General features: G+C 49.0%; 1 protein-coding gene across 1 annotated transcript; it reads right to left on the reverse strand.

Annotated features, from left to right (window-relative positions):
- Nucleotides 1-9,810: 9,810 nt before the first annotated feature.
- CCDC157 (coiled-coil domain containing 157) lies at nucleotides 9,811-12,316 on the reverse strand. The gene is made up of 2 exons (XM_056859673.1): nucleotides 12,068-12,316; nucleotides 9,811-9,931 (listed from the first exon to the last, which is right to left on the reverse strand). Exons 1-2 carry the CDS (start codon nucleotides 12,313-12,315, stop codon nucleotides 9,901-9,903), a joined length of 279 nt encoding a protein of 92 aa, XP_056715651.1. The 5' UTR covers nucleotide 12,316; the 3' UTR covers nucleotides 9,811-9,900.
- Between the last annotated feature and the right edge of the window lie 1,179 nt (nucleotides 12,317-13,495).

Below are 13,495 nucleotides of genomic sequence, written 5' to 3' on the forward strand. Positions count from 1 at the left end.
AAGTAGCTCCACTGGTTACCAATACTGCCTATCAACACTAAGCTGCCCAACTTCTTCAGCCATGGCATGTGCTGGCAGCGGCCGGAGCTCCAGCCCTCCTTAGCAACCTCCCGGCCACCTAAGAAAGCCCTACTCGTGTTTAGAACCCCTCAATCCCCAAGAGGATACAGGATAGCCAGTGGCTTCTGCCTACAATGGTCCTGGCCTTGATGGAATATGAAGAGAAAGAGCTATCTTCTCTCCCTTGACTTGTTTCCTCTGGTGCTTACACAGCAACATAAACTGCATACAAAGGCCTGTAATTTTTTTTTATTGATACCCAACTCCCTATCGCCCTGTTTTCTGGTGCCCCTTTGGGTCATGGAAAGCACTGGGGAGGCTTTGACAGAATGGCAAAGGCACCATTAAATTCCTCTCCATGCCTCCAAAAACTCATGCCATTCAAAAACACCTTTGTGGCTCCGGCAGAGGAGCTGCCTTTACAAAGCACTCCCCCCCAACTTTCACAGCCAACCACGGCAACCCCCCTAAACCAATGATTCAGGTACATGAGCTTGTTGCTCCCATGTGGTCCAGCCACCGTGTGCTCTTTACCACCAAGCTCCAGGCCCTGCCTCACTGCAGCATCCCAGTGATGTCCTTGGCAACCATCTAAAATCGTTCCTCTTGAGGTTTTTTTTATTTCTGGTGGCTCCAGGTGCAACGGGTTGGGGGCCTGCCTTTGCTTTTCCCCTTCCCTCTGTCACGGGTGCCGACAACTGAGTCCACGTAGGAAAAGGCGAACCGGAACGCCTCCTTTTGGGCAGCCTGTGCGGAGGCGGACTTTTCCAGTGGGCTCACAGATGTCCTGTGGGAGGCGGAGCTGTCTCTGCTGGGGGTGTGGCTGCTCCGAGATCTGCTCTGAGCCCTGCTTCCTGAGCCGGCTTGATTATTGGGACACCCTGCCGACGCTCTCTGGGAATCGGTTACTAAACATTGCCTGCAAAAGAAGCAAGACCAAGAACCAGCTGAGGAGGGGGCCTTCTTGATTCCTGCCAAGAATCCCAACCCATCACACGCCGGGCAATCTACAAACCAGTAATGAACACATGAAGCTGCCTTCTACTGAATGAGACCCTTGGTCCATCAAAGTCAGTATTGTCTACTCAGATGGGCAGCGGCTCTCCATGGTCTCAGGCAGAGGTCTTTCACATCACCTACTTGCCTAGTCCCTTTAACAGGGATTGAACCTGGGACCTTCTGCATGCCAAGCAGATGCTCTACCACTCAGCCACGGCCCCTCTACGTACCCTGTGGGAGGCTGCACCGTGCTGTCTTCATACCCGGCTTTTGCAGACTGAGTCCACAGCTGGGTTGGAGGCACAAGCTGCAGAGAAAGGAATGCCATGGTAGAAGGATTGCAGAGTTTGAAAGCACCTCCAATCATACAGTTAAGGGCTGGAAATGGTAATATGAAAGTTTTCCTTCCAGGGGTTTCCCTGGAACAGAGCTCCGAGGTTTGAGAACAGAGATAACAAGCCACACTGCATACGTGACTCTGATTGCATGGCTGTGTGTTTGGAAGCCTCGACTAATATGAAAAGACCGCACTAAGTGTTTTGCGCACCCAGCAGGTAATGGGTGATCGGGGGCTTAATAAAAAGGAACTTGCTGGAGAAATGTTTGGGCTGTGACACCTGTCATTTTGCAAGACACACCTGGAAGCAGTTTAAATTTGGACACAAGCTGAGAGCTGAACGTTCTCAGCTGGAATTGAGTGATATCGAAGCCTCTTTTGGGGCACCTGCTGCAGGTTTGGCAGTTGTGCTGCCTGCTGGAAGAATTATGTGTGCTCCTACTGTGCTCTGCTTGTACTCTTGTCAACAGAAATAACAAAGGTATCCTCAGCCTCTACCTGCCCCCGTTCATACCAAGGAAGCCAAATTCTATAGCACCATCCCTGGACCTCTCACTGCTCAATATCCTTGTGGCAGGAGTGCTTCTATGGCTTATGTTCGGGTTGCCAACTGATGCCACAGAATGCTCTTGCGAGGGGGGGGGCTGAGAGCAGGGCTCCCCTTCGGTGCTTCCTCTGGCACTGCCCACCTACTTTTGGGGCTTCCAGGTGCGCCAGCTCCTTCATCTTGGCTACAGCAGTTCGGAAGCGTGAGTTTTCTTCCTCCAGGATGCTGATGCGGATGTTGTTGGCCTGCAGCTGCTTCCCCATGTCTTCCATGATATCCCCTGTGCCTGCAAAGAGATATGGGGCCAGAGGTCAAGCTTCACCACCTCTGCAGGAGGAATGGGCACTGAAGGGCCGACCGTATTAAAAGGCACATCCAGAAAGTCACCAAGACTAGGCCTTCGCGCCAGGCTGCACCCTTGGCAAAGGAGCCTCTCCTTCCCCTCAACCATCCCTTTCAGATCCTGAGCTAAGCTGCGGGGAAGGTCTTCTGACAGCCTGGCAAATGACAAGGGGTTGAGATCAACCTCTGTTCATGTATTTGGCTCTTGGCTCAGTATTTAGACCTCACCTAGAGTATTGTGTTCAGTTTTGGGCACCGCCGTTTAAGAAAGATGTCCAGAATGCTGAACCCAGAAAGGTAGTTCTTCTCCTCATAAGCATCGCATACGTTTATGAGTACTGTGTTCAGTTTTGGGCACCACAATTTAAGAAAGATGTAGACAAGCAGGAACGTGTCCAGAGGAGGGCAACAAAGATGGTGAGGGGTCTGGAGACCAAGTCCTATGAGGAGAGGTTGAAGGAGCTGGGTATGTTTAGCCTGGAGAGGAGAAGACTGAGAAGGGTATATGATAACCATCTTCGAGTACTTGAAGGGCTGTCATATAGAGGTGTCGAGTTGTTTTCTGTTGCCCCAGAAGGTGAGACCAGAACCAATGCGTTGAAATTAAATTAAAAGAGTTTCCATCTGGACATTAGGAAGAACTTTCTAACTGTTAGAGCTGTTCCTCTGTGGAACAGGCTTCCTCAGGAGGTAATAAGCTCTTCTTCCCTGGAGGTTTTTAAGAAGAGGCTAGATGGCCATCTGTCAGCAATGCTGATTCTGTGACCTTAGGCAGATGATGAGAGGGAGGGCATCTTGGCCATCTTCTGAGCATGGAGTAGGGGTTATTGGGAGTGTGGGGGCGAGGTAGTTTAGAATTTCCTGCATTGTGCAGGGGGTTGGACTAGATGACCCTGGTGGTCCCTTCCAACTCTTACGATTTTATTTTCTTGACTGCTGATGCCACACAGTGTCGATGAGTCTGGGAGGTCAGCCAGGAAGTCCTGCCTACTTCAAATTTCACTTCCTGGACGGTGAGCCATAAGCTGTCTCAGTCTTCTCCCTCACCCCCAAATCTACTACAAAGATATTATAGCTGTAGCTAGCATTGCAGGGTCATTGCTGGGATCACTAAGGTACTGTATACGAAAAATCCTGAACACTGAAGTGCTACATATGTGCCAAATGTATTTTTCTCAACCCACCCCCAAAGCCTGAAAAGAAATCCATGGGGGGTTGCCTGCAAGTGATCTGAACCCAGGGCCTGTAGGCGCAAGTACAGACTGGCTTGCTCCCTTCGTCCGCCAGCCATTCCTAAGGGCATTCACCACCGCACGCAGATGTCCCTTTGCTTGGCTCCTTACTTTCAAACTGTGTCTCCACAGGGACATGAAGGTCTGGGAAGGAAACCAAGAGTCTCTCCCTCTCCTTCATCTCCTGGTTCATTTCCCCCAACTTCGATACGGTTCTCTGGAGCTCGGATATGGACTGCTCCATGCCCTGCTTTTCCTGCTGTTCTTTCTCCAAGAGTTCCTGCGTTGAGACAGGAGTGAGGTTAAGCTTCCAAGACTCCCCCAGATGAAACAAGTCACAGAGACAAGCAACATTTTGCAGGTGGGTTTGCTCAGAGGGGTGTTTTTGATGCCCCAGCGGGAGACGGAGGCTGGGACCTAGTTCTCATAACTAGCAGAGGAAGTCTTGTCTGTAGCAGTGTGGTGTTGCGGTTGGACTAGGACCTAGGAGAGCCAGGTTCAAGATTACACTCACCGTGAAACTCACTGGGTGACTCTGAGTCAGGCACATTCCCTCGGCCTAATCTCACGGGGCTTGTTGAAAGGATAAAATGCAGGAGGGGAGAGGCAAAGGAGAGGTAAAAAGCAGCGAAGAACAGGGAGTCACGGTACGGAACTGTCCTCCCAGCAAGACGTATTTCCTGTGTATAGAAAACTAGCATGTCCTGGAAAAGACCCTTCGCCCTTCCCTGCTAATTTTCTAGAAAAAAAATCAGGAGCATTCAGCTGCTATCTGATGTGGTACAGTCGAGACACAGGCATAGAGGAGGGGTTGGCAGCTAGATTTGTTAGAAGCCAGTCTCGAAGAGGTGTGATGTGGCAGTTAGACCAAACACACACACACATATCCACCCCTGCCCGAAGAATGGACCTGCCACACACTACAACATTGATCTGGCATTCCAGCTACCACTTTGCTGCTCCCCATCATTCATAGTCGGCAAAATCAACTTGTATAATTGAACTAGGCCAGCAGCCTGATGCACAAACAGTGTTAGGTTAGTAACACAGTGGCTGAAGCACCCTGAAAGTCCATGTTGACTGCCCCCTCTGGATAACACCCCATGGCTGTTGCCTATGGAGGCCAGAGATGGGCAGCTTTTGCATTCCTGAAGGCCGCTCTTCTCCAGACAGGGAGCTGGTCACCCCCTCCCATATACCAGGCTGCGTAATGAAACCAGTGCCATCTTGCAGGAAGAGGATTAACAATTAAGGAACACCAGCACTCGGCACAGACGAAATCTATCCAAAAAAGAAATATTTTCTTTAAGGAGTGAAACTTTGGGGGCAAACTGGGTCAGAAGAAGAAGAAGAAGAGTTGGTTTTTATATGCCAACTTTCTCTACCACTTACAGGAGACTCAAACTGGCTTACAATCACCTTCCCTTCCCCTTCCCACAACAGGCCACCAGGGGCGAGAACAACTGTTACCACTCTCAGTATAGCCGACTCCTAAGCACAGGACTGGGGTGTTCTGCTCCTCCCTGACCCCCGGTGGAAGGAGCGCTGACCTTTCTCCCTGGCTGGAGTTCACAGCCCCTCACACCCATCCACAGACCTGCTGTGCTTTCACTTGGTCCTGGATCTGCTGCTTCTCCTCTTGGAGTCCCTTCACCTGCTCCTGCAGCATCTCTGCGTCGTCTTCCCTGTCGGCCAGGTTGGTTTTTAGCTGCTCGCATTCCTGGTCCAGATTATCCAGCTGCTGCATTAGAGCCCTTTGCTTGACCTGGAGGGACTTTGAGGAAAGATAGAAAGAGTAAATAAAAGTAGGGCTGCAAGCTCTGTGGCAGTAGATGAATCAGGAAAACTAGTTTACTGGTTAACTACAAGGAACTAATGTTAATCGGGCAGGAAAGAACTAATTTCTGACCAGTGAATTAAAGGTAGTTTTTTTTGGGGGGGAGGGCTATTTTGGTTCTGCTATGCCTTCATCACAGGAAGTGAAAGGAAAGATTATAGGGCTTTTCTTTTCAGAAGTGAGCAGGTTTTGTTTATTAAATGGTAACTTATCGTTCTGTCAGGATCTTGAAAAGACACTGAGTTTTGGCCATATGCTGGTTTATTTGAAGAAGTCATAGTTCAACAGCTGGTTAATCAACTAAGCTTTTTTAAAAAAGTAAAATTTGCATTAAATATAGGAAACCTGACTTAGGATCATGTGATGGGGAATAGTTTTTATCATTAAACAGCTGAGCGGCTGTTGAGGAATTCTATTCTGCACTCAGTAAATGTGGATTTTCTATTCAGAATAAATTATGCAGATTTAAAGAAACAAAAACAACAACCTGCTGTAGGTTGAGGTGTAATTCTCACAAACCACAGAAGGTAGGAAACCTATGCTTTTGCTGTAGATGGCAAGTGGGTGGCTCTCCTGATTGAATGCTCTTCAATTAAAAATATATTTACACCGGAAACTTGCAAGTCAGGGAGAAGGCTATGCGAAGCTAGAACTCTTCTTCCTGGTTACATGTGCACATTTTCTATCAGCAGGGTATTATTTTGTATGGAGAAACATTGACTCATATGAACACAACCCCTGCAACCCAGACACAGGATGACTACCTACCTCCTCTACCGCTTCCAAGGCCTGAGTTTGTAGAATATGGGCATAATTTTTGGTTGGCAAGGAAGTGTAGTGTTAGAATGAGGGATACAAGATACAACCTTTAGGGCAAAAATGAGCATACAACACATTGTGTTCCTTTGGTGTCAGGCAAGCAGTAAATAGTAGAAGACTACATGAATGAGGAGAAATTTAACACTTAAACAGACTTAACAGCACAGAAAAATGCCCAGAGGAAAGCTTGATGGGAGGGACTTCAAAGATTAAGGACCAGCAGCAAGCAGGTAAGAAGACACAACAGGACAATTCTGCTTGTGCTAAGCGGCTCTGGCTAAGAGAAATAGCAGAACCACATGTGAACTGCTTGGATCTCCCTGGCTAGAGAGAAGCAAGACATATAAAGACACCAGGGAACCCAGAGAGCAGCTGAGCCAAAAGGCTGGTCTCTGCACTGGCTTCACCTCTTTGTGACGGTGCATGCTCTCCACAGTGGCCTTCTCTTTGTCAAGCTCAGCGGTGGTCCAGTTCAGCTGCTGCTTCGTGCTGTCTAGTTGGCTAGACAGGACTGCCAGCTGGGCCTCCAGGCTGGTCACTTGGCTCTTATCCACCATGTCCGTCATCTTCACTTGCATCTCCTGCAGCAGATTGCTTTTGGTCGAATCTGTGAAGGCATGACAGCTCAGGAGTGAAGGCCGGATGACTCAGATTTTGGGGGGTTGGTGGAATGGGAGCAGGATTCAGCAAAGCCAGGCTCAAAGCTGAATTGCAAAAGGTGGTAACCACAATCCAGCTGAGGGTCACAGCCTGATCCTGTGCATGTTTACTAGGAAGTAAGGGCTATAGAAGGAAGGAAGGGGGCATGGTATAGCCCTATCTAATCAAATTTCAGAAGTTAAGCAGGGTCAGTACTTGGATGAGAGACCACCAAGGAAGGCTCTGCAAAGGAAGGCAATGGCAAACCACCTCTGCTTCTCACTTGCCTTGACGGCCCCTTGCTGGCTTTCACATGAACACACATGAACACACGAAAATGCCTTATACTGAATCAGACCCTTGGTCCATCGAAGTCAGCATTGTCTACTCAGACTGGCAGTGTCTCTCCAGGGTCTCAGGCAGAGATCTTTCACATCACCTCCTTGCCTAGTCCCTTCAACTGGAGATGCTGGGGATTGAACCTGGGACCTTCTGCAGATGCTCTACCACTGAGCCACAGCCCCTCCCCTAAAGTCAGTTTCAAGTCAGTTCCAACTTGACAGCACCTACATAAGGGCCACGGAGTTCAATGGAGATGCCTCCCAAAATATTACAAAAGACTACAGTCTTTGGTACCCTTAGGCCCACTAATGTCAACAGACTGTAAGTGCACCTAGTTTTTGAACTGCAGTCAGTGGATTTCAAGAGCCTTAGGTTACTGATATAATTGCACACTCATACATACATATCTAAAAGTGTCTAAATAGCCACAGCAGTGGGGATCAGTGGCTGGCAGAACTTGGTAGTGGGAATTTTCAGGAATGGGAGTCAAAGTGTGGGCTACTACTATTTATTCCCTTCTCAGTGGCCCTCTGGGAAAGGCAGCTGCTGACCAGAGCTCTACACAAATATAAAATTAATGGGGGAGTGAGGGTGACGGGTGGTGGTGGGTGGGAAACCAATGGAAACGCCAGAAGGATGGCCCCTACTCTTACCCAGCTCTCGGAAAGTAGCTCGCTGTCGCTGAAGCTCCTCTTTCAGGGTGGAGATCTGCTCCTCCAAGAAAACCTGTCCTACGAAGAAAAAAAAATTTAATCAAAGGATACCCTTTTGACACCCAAGGCGCTCACACAGTTCACGTGCATAATGGCACAATAGCAAAGGGCAGGATACTCCCGAGTCGCAGACTGGGAACACTGAGGGAAGTTGCAAAGGAGCATGCAGAAGCAGGCTCTAACAGTTGGTAGAAGAAAATCGGAACAGTTATGCTGCAGACATGGGGTTTTCTACCACTTCCACGGCTTCCCTCAAAGAAGGCTGGAAGTTGTCATTTGAAGGGGAGACTCGGCTCGACCTCCTCCCAGAACCATGATTTCCAATATTCTCAGGAAGAAGAAATCACAAAACCCATTTAAAATGTGTAGCGTGGACCTGCGGAATCCCCCCACTAGCAGTGTGGAAAACAAAAATGCCACCAAGGACCACCTCTCCCCCACGTATGAACCAGTGCACAGCCTCGATCCCCTCTGTGCTTTCTAACAAGGAAACCTGTTTGGCAGAGGCCCATTCCACGAAGCTGTCTTAGTCGAAGGCTTTAGCCAGACCCTGGGTCTATCAAGGTCAGGACAGATCTCCAGGGGCTCAAGCCACCATGTTGGATGCATCCATCCCTCCATACCCCTTGGAATGGAAAGGCCCCATGCCAGACTGGTCCCCACCCCACTCCTGCCAATATATTTTCAGCGACATCATCCCAAGGAAGGGAAGGAGGAAAGATGCACCAGCGTTCCTGGATGCAGCCATGCAGTTGCTGAAGAGTACAGGGGAATCCCAGAAGCATACCCATGGCTCAGAATACACGGCCCCATTCCGAAGCCCTGACTGACTGGACAGAGACGATTGCCAGGAGGTCATATGAACTATGAGAGCAAGCGTGGTGTAATGGTTAAGAGCAGTGGTTTGGAGCAGAGAAGTCTGATCTGGAGAACCGGGTTTGATTCCCCACTCCTCCACATGAGCGGCGGACGCTAATCTGGTGAACTGGATTCCCCCCCCCACCTCCTACACATGAAGCCAGCTGGGTGACCTTGGGCAAGTCACACTCTCTCAGTCCCACCTATCTCACAGGGTGTATGTTGTGGAGAGGAGAGGGAAAGGTGATTGTAAGCTGGTTTGATTCTACCTTAAGTGGTAGAGAAAGTCAGCATATAAAAACCAACTCTTCTTCTTGAACTAGGCTATTCTATTTCTTCTACTGGTTCTTTAGAAAAAAAGCCTCAGTCTGCGTTGCAAGGATGCTTGCTAGTTTTTTGGGAGCTGGTTCAGAAAATATATATGTACATACAAGCAGGCCCCAGATTTAAAAAGCAGGGGAAATGTTAGCCTAGAGAAAGAGAGAGGAAGGGATATTCACTTTTCTGGAGGTCCTCTTTGTCCTTCTCAAGCATGGTCACAAGCTGCAGACTTTCTGCATTCTTTTTTTCAAACAGCAGCTCCGCCTCCTTCCTCTGCTGCTCCTGGACTTCTTTCTCTTTCTCCAGGCAGCTCTGGAAGGTCTCCAGCTGCTTCTTCAACTCCTCCTTTTGTTTCTCAGCTGTTTCCAGCTCTTCTTTCAAAGGATTAACAAGCTCCGTCAGCGACAAGAGATGTTTGTTGATCCGGGAGAGGTCCTTGCTTTGTTCAGATGCCCAGTAGCCCATGTCCGTGACCGTGAGGGGTTTCTGACCGAGGGTTTCTTCAATCATCTGAAGGAATCGGCTCAGAGATGATGGGAGGTTCTGGCTGCTGCAGATGTGGATGATGGCATTACCCACTTCTCTGAGGCTGACCTGGGCCCTCTCACATGCATCACATGGTACCAGGGACGACTCAATGGTTTGAACCTGGATGTTCCGGACATGCCTGGCACCATCCTGACTTATCTGTGCCTGAGAGGAGACTCTGAGGGTACTGTCCAGGTGCCCACTGCTAGCTGACATGGCCAAAGGAGACGACTGGAAGCTGGGCAAACTCACATCTGACTCTGAAAAGGCGGATCGACAGCTTTTAAAACGCTCACTCTCGGCCCTTGCCTCCCGGGGGGAGGACTTCAAACTGGAGATACTTTCGTTATGTTTTTTCTAGGCAGGAGAGGAAAAGGAAGAGATCACTTTGCTAGTCGAAACACCAGATTTGGATGGCATCAGGAGGAGGCTTGTTTACAAGTCTGCCCCAGCCCAGCCTAACATCCTGGAGTTAGAGGCCTCTGCAGTGTCCACAAGTCCAACCCAGTCTTCATTGCGTCGACAGAAACCTCCCCTATTTATTCATTTAAAATGTTTTATCCTGCTTTTCCACAAACTCAAGGTGCTTAACAAGGCAAAGTTAAAAATCATTCACATTAAAAAAAAGTGTTTTGTTATTAATTAAATAATAATGATTAAAACTCTGGATTTGCATCCCTCAGATTTGCATGGGAGATTTCTTGATCGTTTCTACTGCTTGCAAAGAGGGGAAACCACAAAGAAAAGCCACAAGTGGGTAAAGCCATAATTATCAGGCTGAACATGAACACATGGATGTCCTCTCCCATAACACTAGACTGCGAGGTCATCTGTTGAAGCTGGAGGGTGACAGATTCAAAACAGATAAAAGGAAGTATTTTTTTTCACACAACACAAAGTTAAATTGTGGAACTCCCTGCCCTAGGATGTGGTGATGGCTGCCAACTTGGAAGGCTTTAAGAGGGGAGTGGACATGTTCATGGAAAAAAGGGGTATTCATGGCTACTAGTTAAAATGGATACTGGTCATGATGCATACCTATTCTCTCCAGGATCAGAGGAGCATGCCTATTATTTTGGGTGCTGTGGAACACAGGCAGGATGGTGCTGCTGCACTCGTTTTTGGGCTTCCTGGAGGTACCTGGTTGGCCACTGTGTGAACAGACTGCTGGACTTGATGGGCCTTGGTCTGATCCAGCAGGGCCTTTCTTATGTTCTTATAACCTACCTCAGCCACGAGCTGCTGAGAGAGGGTCCCCAGTTTCAGCAGGCCATTCCAGCACTTCCTCACAGCCAGCCCGATAGACATGCAGGGTCCTGTCACTCTGGATGGGGGCACAGCTTGTTCGCCGATCACATTCTCAGTGTATGCCACGAAGCTCTGAAGCAGCAACAGCAGCCTTCAGAGAGCAGAAAGGTAATCCAGTATTGTAGTGTGCGAATTGGCACAATATGACGGCCAAGCCTAGGAATCCCGGGTCATCTTAACCAGCCATGTAATCGGCCCCTTGTTCCTTGCCCACCATTCACACTACTGCCTGTCTGCATACATACACCACGCCTATTGTTCACCATAATGTGGCCATGCTGTTTCCCCAGCCAGGAGGAGCCCGATAAGGAGCGTCGCCAGTTAGAAAAAGAGAGGGGCAAAGGAGCTGTCTTACTTAAAGGTGGTAGCAGGACCAGCAGCATTTTTGTTCACCATGGCAACTGTAATACCTTCAGCCAGTGATGACCAATAAATGACCAATAAGAGGACCCAGCTCAGATGCAATTTTACCAGACCTCTGGGGACATTACTTAAAAAAAAACACCTCCATTAAAATTGGATAGGGGTGGCCAGAGACCATATAAAACTGTTCAGGACAGCCAGGCACACCAATGGTTATTATTGTTAGTACTACTACTACAAATACTACTACAACTGCTAAGCAATTATATTGGAGTGGGGGGTAGAGAGAGAGCTTTTTACCTAATCCTCCTCCAAGAGTTAATGGATACTTTCTAATTTGTAACAAAGTCTGTTACACATTGCAATCCAACAGAATTGCTCTAGTTGACATTCCAATGGGCTTAGACTGGAGTAATTCAGCATGGGGTTGCACTGTTAGCCACTAAGCTACCAAGCTCTCAGTGGGCCATTCCTAGTCTAAGGATGATGCATACCACTCCTAAAGAAGACAGCTTAGGCAATTTTACAGCTCGATAGGTTTAAAGTGACCCAGAAGATGACAGGGACTACGAATGGACACCTGAAACCCTGCGTAGGTTTGCTTGACCTGTGGTTTGTGCAACAAATTCTGGTTAGCTGACCAGCTGTAAATAACAAATACCAACTTGTGCACAAACCCAGTTTTGTAAGCAGGGAGGACACCTTCTCTAGACTGTCATCTCTGCAGCCAGATTATCAGCTGCAGCTTGGGAAAATTCTGGAGATTTGTATTCTGATACCATGGTTTATCATGACATCCACCTCTGCCGAGCATGTCCTCACCTGTCAATCACTAGTTCCAGAAGAACCACATGGGAGTGCTGAGTAAATTCCAGATCACTCTCGACATAGTCGTAACGGTCCAGCAAAGCCACCAGGTCCAGGTCACAGGATACCTTGTCCGGAAACTTCCAGGAAGGATAGCGCACAGCTCCAGCTCGAGAGAAGACACTGATGACCGTTCCTTGCAGATCAGTGATGTCCTTCCTCAAACTTTCCATGCAGTTTTGGCTGCCCAGCAAGGTCGCCATATGGCCACCCTGGGGTCATTCCAGAGCGCAGATGTGCCTGGAACAAGGGAGACATAAGTGACAAGCAACATGCACCTGCCCAACCGTGCTAACGCTTTCCTCCTGTAAATTTGTGCCTCCAGCCTCCCCACAGTTGCTCATCCCAAATGGGTTGCCAGATTGTTGTCTAGCATCCTGCTTCGCAGCAGCTAACCAGTCGCAATGGAAGGCCAACAGACCAAGGCCTCCCCTGATGCTGCCTCCTTAGCACTGACATTCAGAGACGAGCATAAAAAGCACCCAATCGAGGACCAGCATCTTGAGCAGCCTACACTGACCGGTGTTTTATGCTTTGGGTATAAAGGAACGGGCTGTGCCTGATGAAAAGAGGCAGGGACTTCCCGGTCTGGCCGAGGGGAGAATCTTTTGCTCCACGCCAGCCAAGGTAAGACTCACCTGCTGAGCAATCTTCGGGGGGGGGGGGGAGAGAGAGCTTCAGATGCCTGTCACCATGGCAACCACGAACGCCCTCCGAGACTCCGCCCCTGATACGTTCCACACAAACACGCCCTTAGAGAAAACTCTGGTTATGTCTCTAGACGTCCGGCTTCGCTTTGAGCTCTCCGGCCATATGCGGGGTAGGGGGAGCCTTATGAAGTGTTATAGGCCTAGAAGGCATTTTGAGGCCCTGTTGGCATTTTGAGGGATAATTCGCCGTAGAGATACTAAGGGACAAAGTGGTGCTATTTTAAACCGCTGCAGAAAAAAAGACTTTTTATGATAGAAAAAGAGATATTGCGATTGCAAACACCGTCAAAGACGTTGGTTCTTGTAGGTTATCCGGGCTGTGTAACCGTGGTCTTGGAATTTTCTTTCCTGACGTTTCGCCAGCAACTGTGGCAGGCAAAGACGGCTTTCAATCTTTCCGGAATTTCAGATTGTGTGCCACTGTAGGGTGGTTGTTTTTTTACTTCAGCCTGCGCAGCCTTCACATTGCATTCTACGCCCCTAAGTATGTTCAACGGGTAGCCGGAAGTGCCTCTATGGCTTTTACGCCTCTTCTGTCAATGGATGGACCGTCTTCCGGCGCGGGGGCCGGAAAAAAGGGAGTTGCGCATGCTCATTCCACTTTCTGTGGTCACCACAGCTACCCCGCCAGGAAACGTTCCCAGTAGGAGGAGCGCGCATGCGCCAACACGGC

The sequence above is a fragment of the Euleptes europaea genome, chromosome 13 (genome assembly GCF_029931775.1).
Source record: "Euleptes europaea isolate rEulEur1 chromosome 13, rEulEur1.hap1, whole genome shotgun sequence".
NCBI lineage: Eukaryota > Metazoa > Chordata > Lepidosauria > Squamata > Sphaerodactylidae > Euleptes > Euleptes europaea.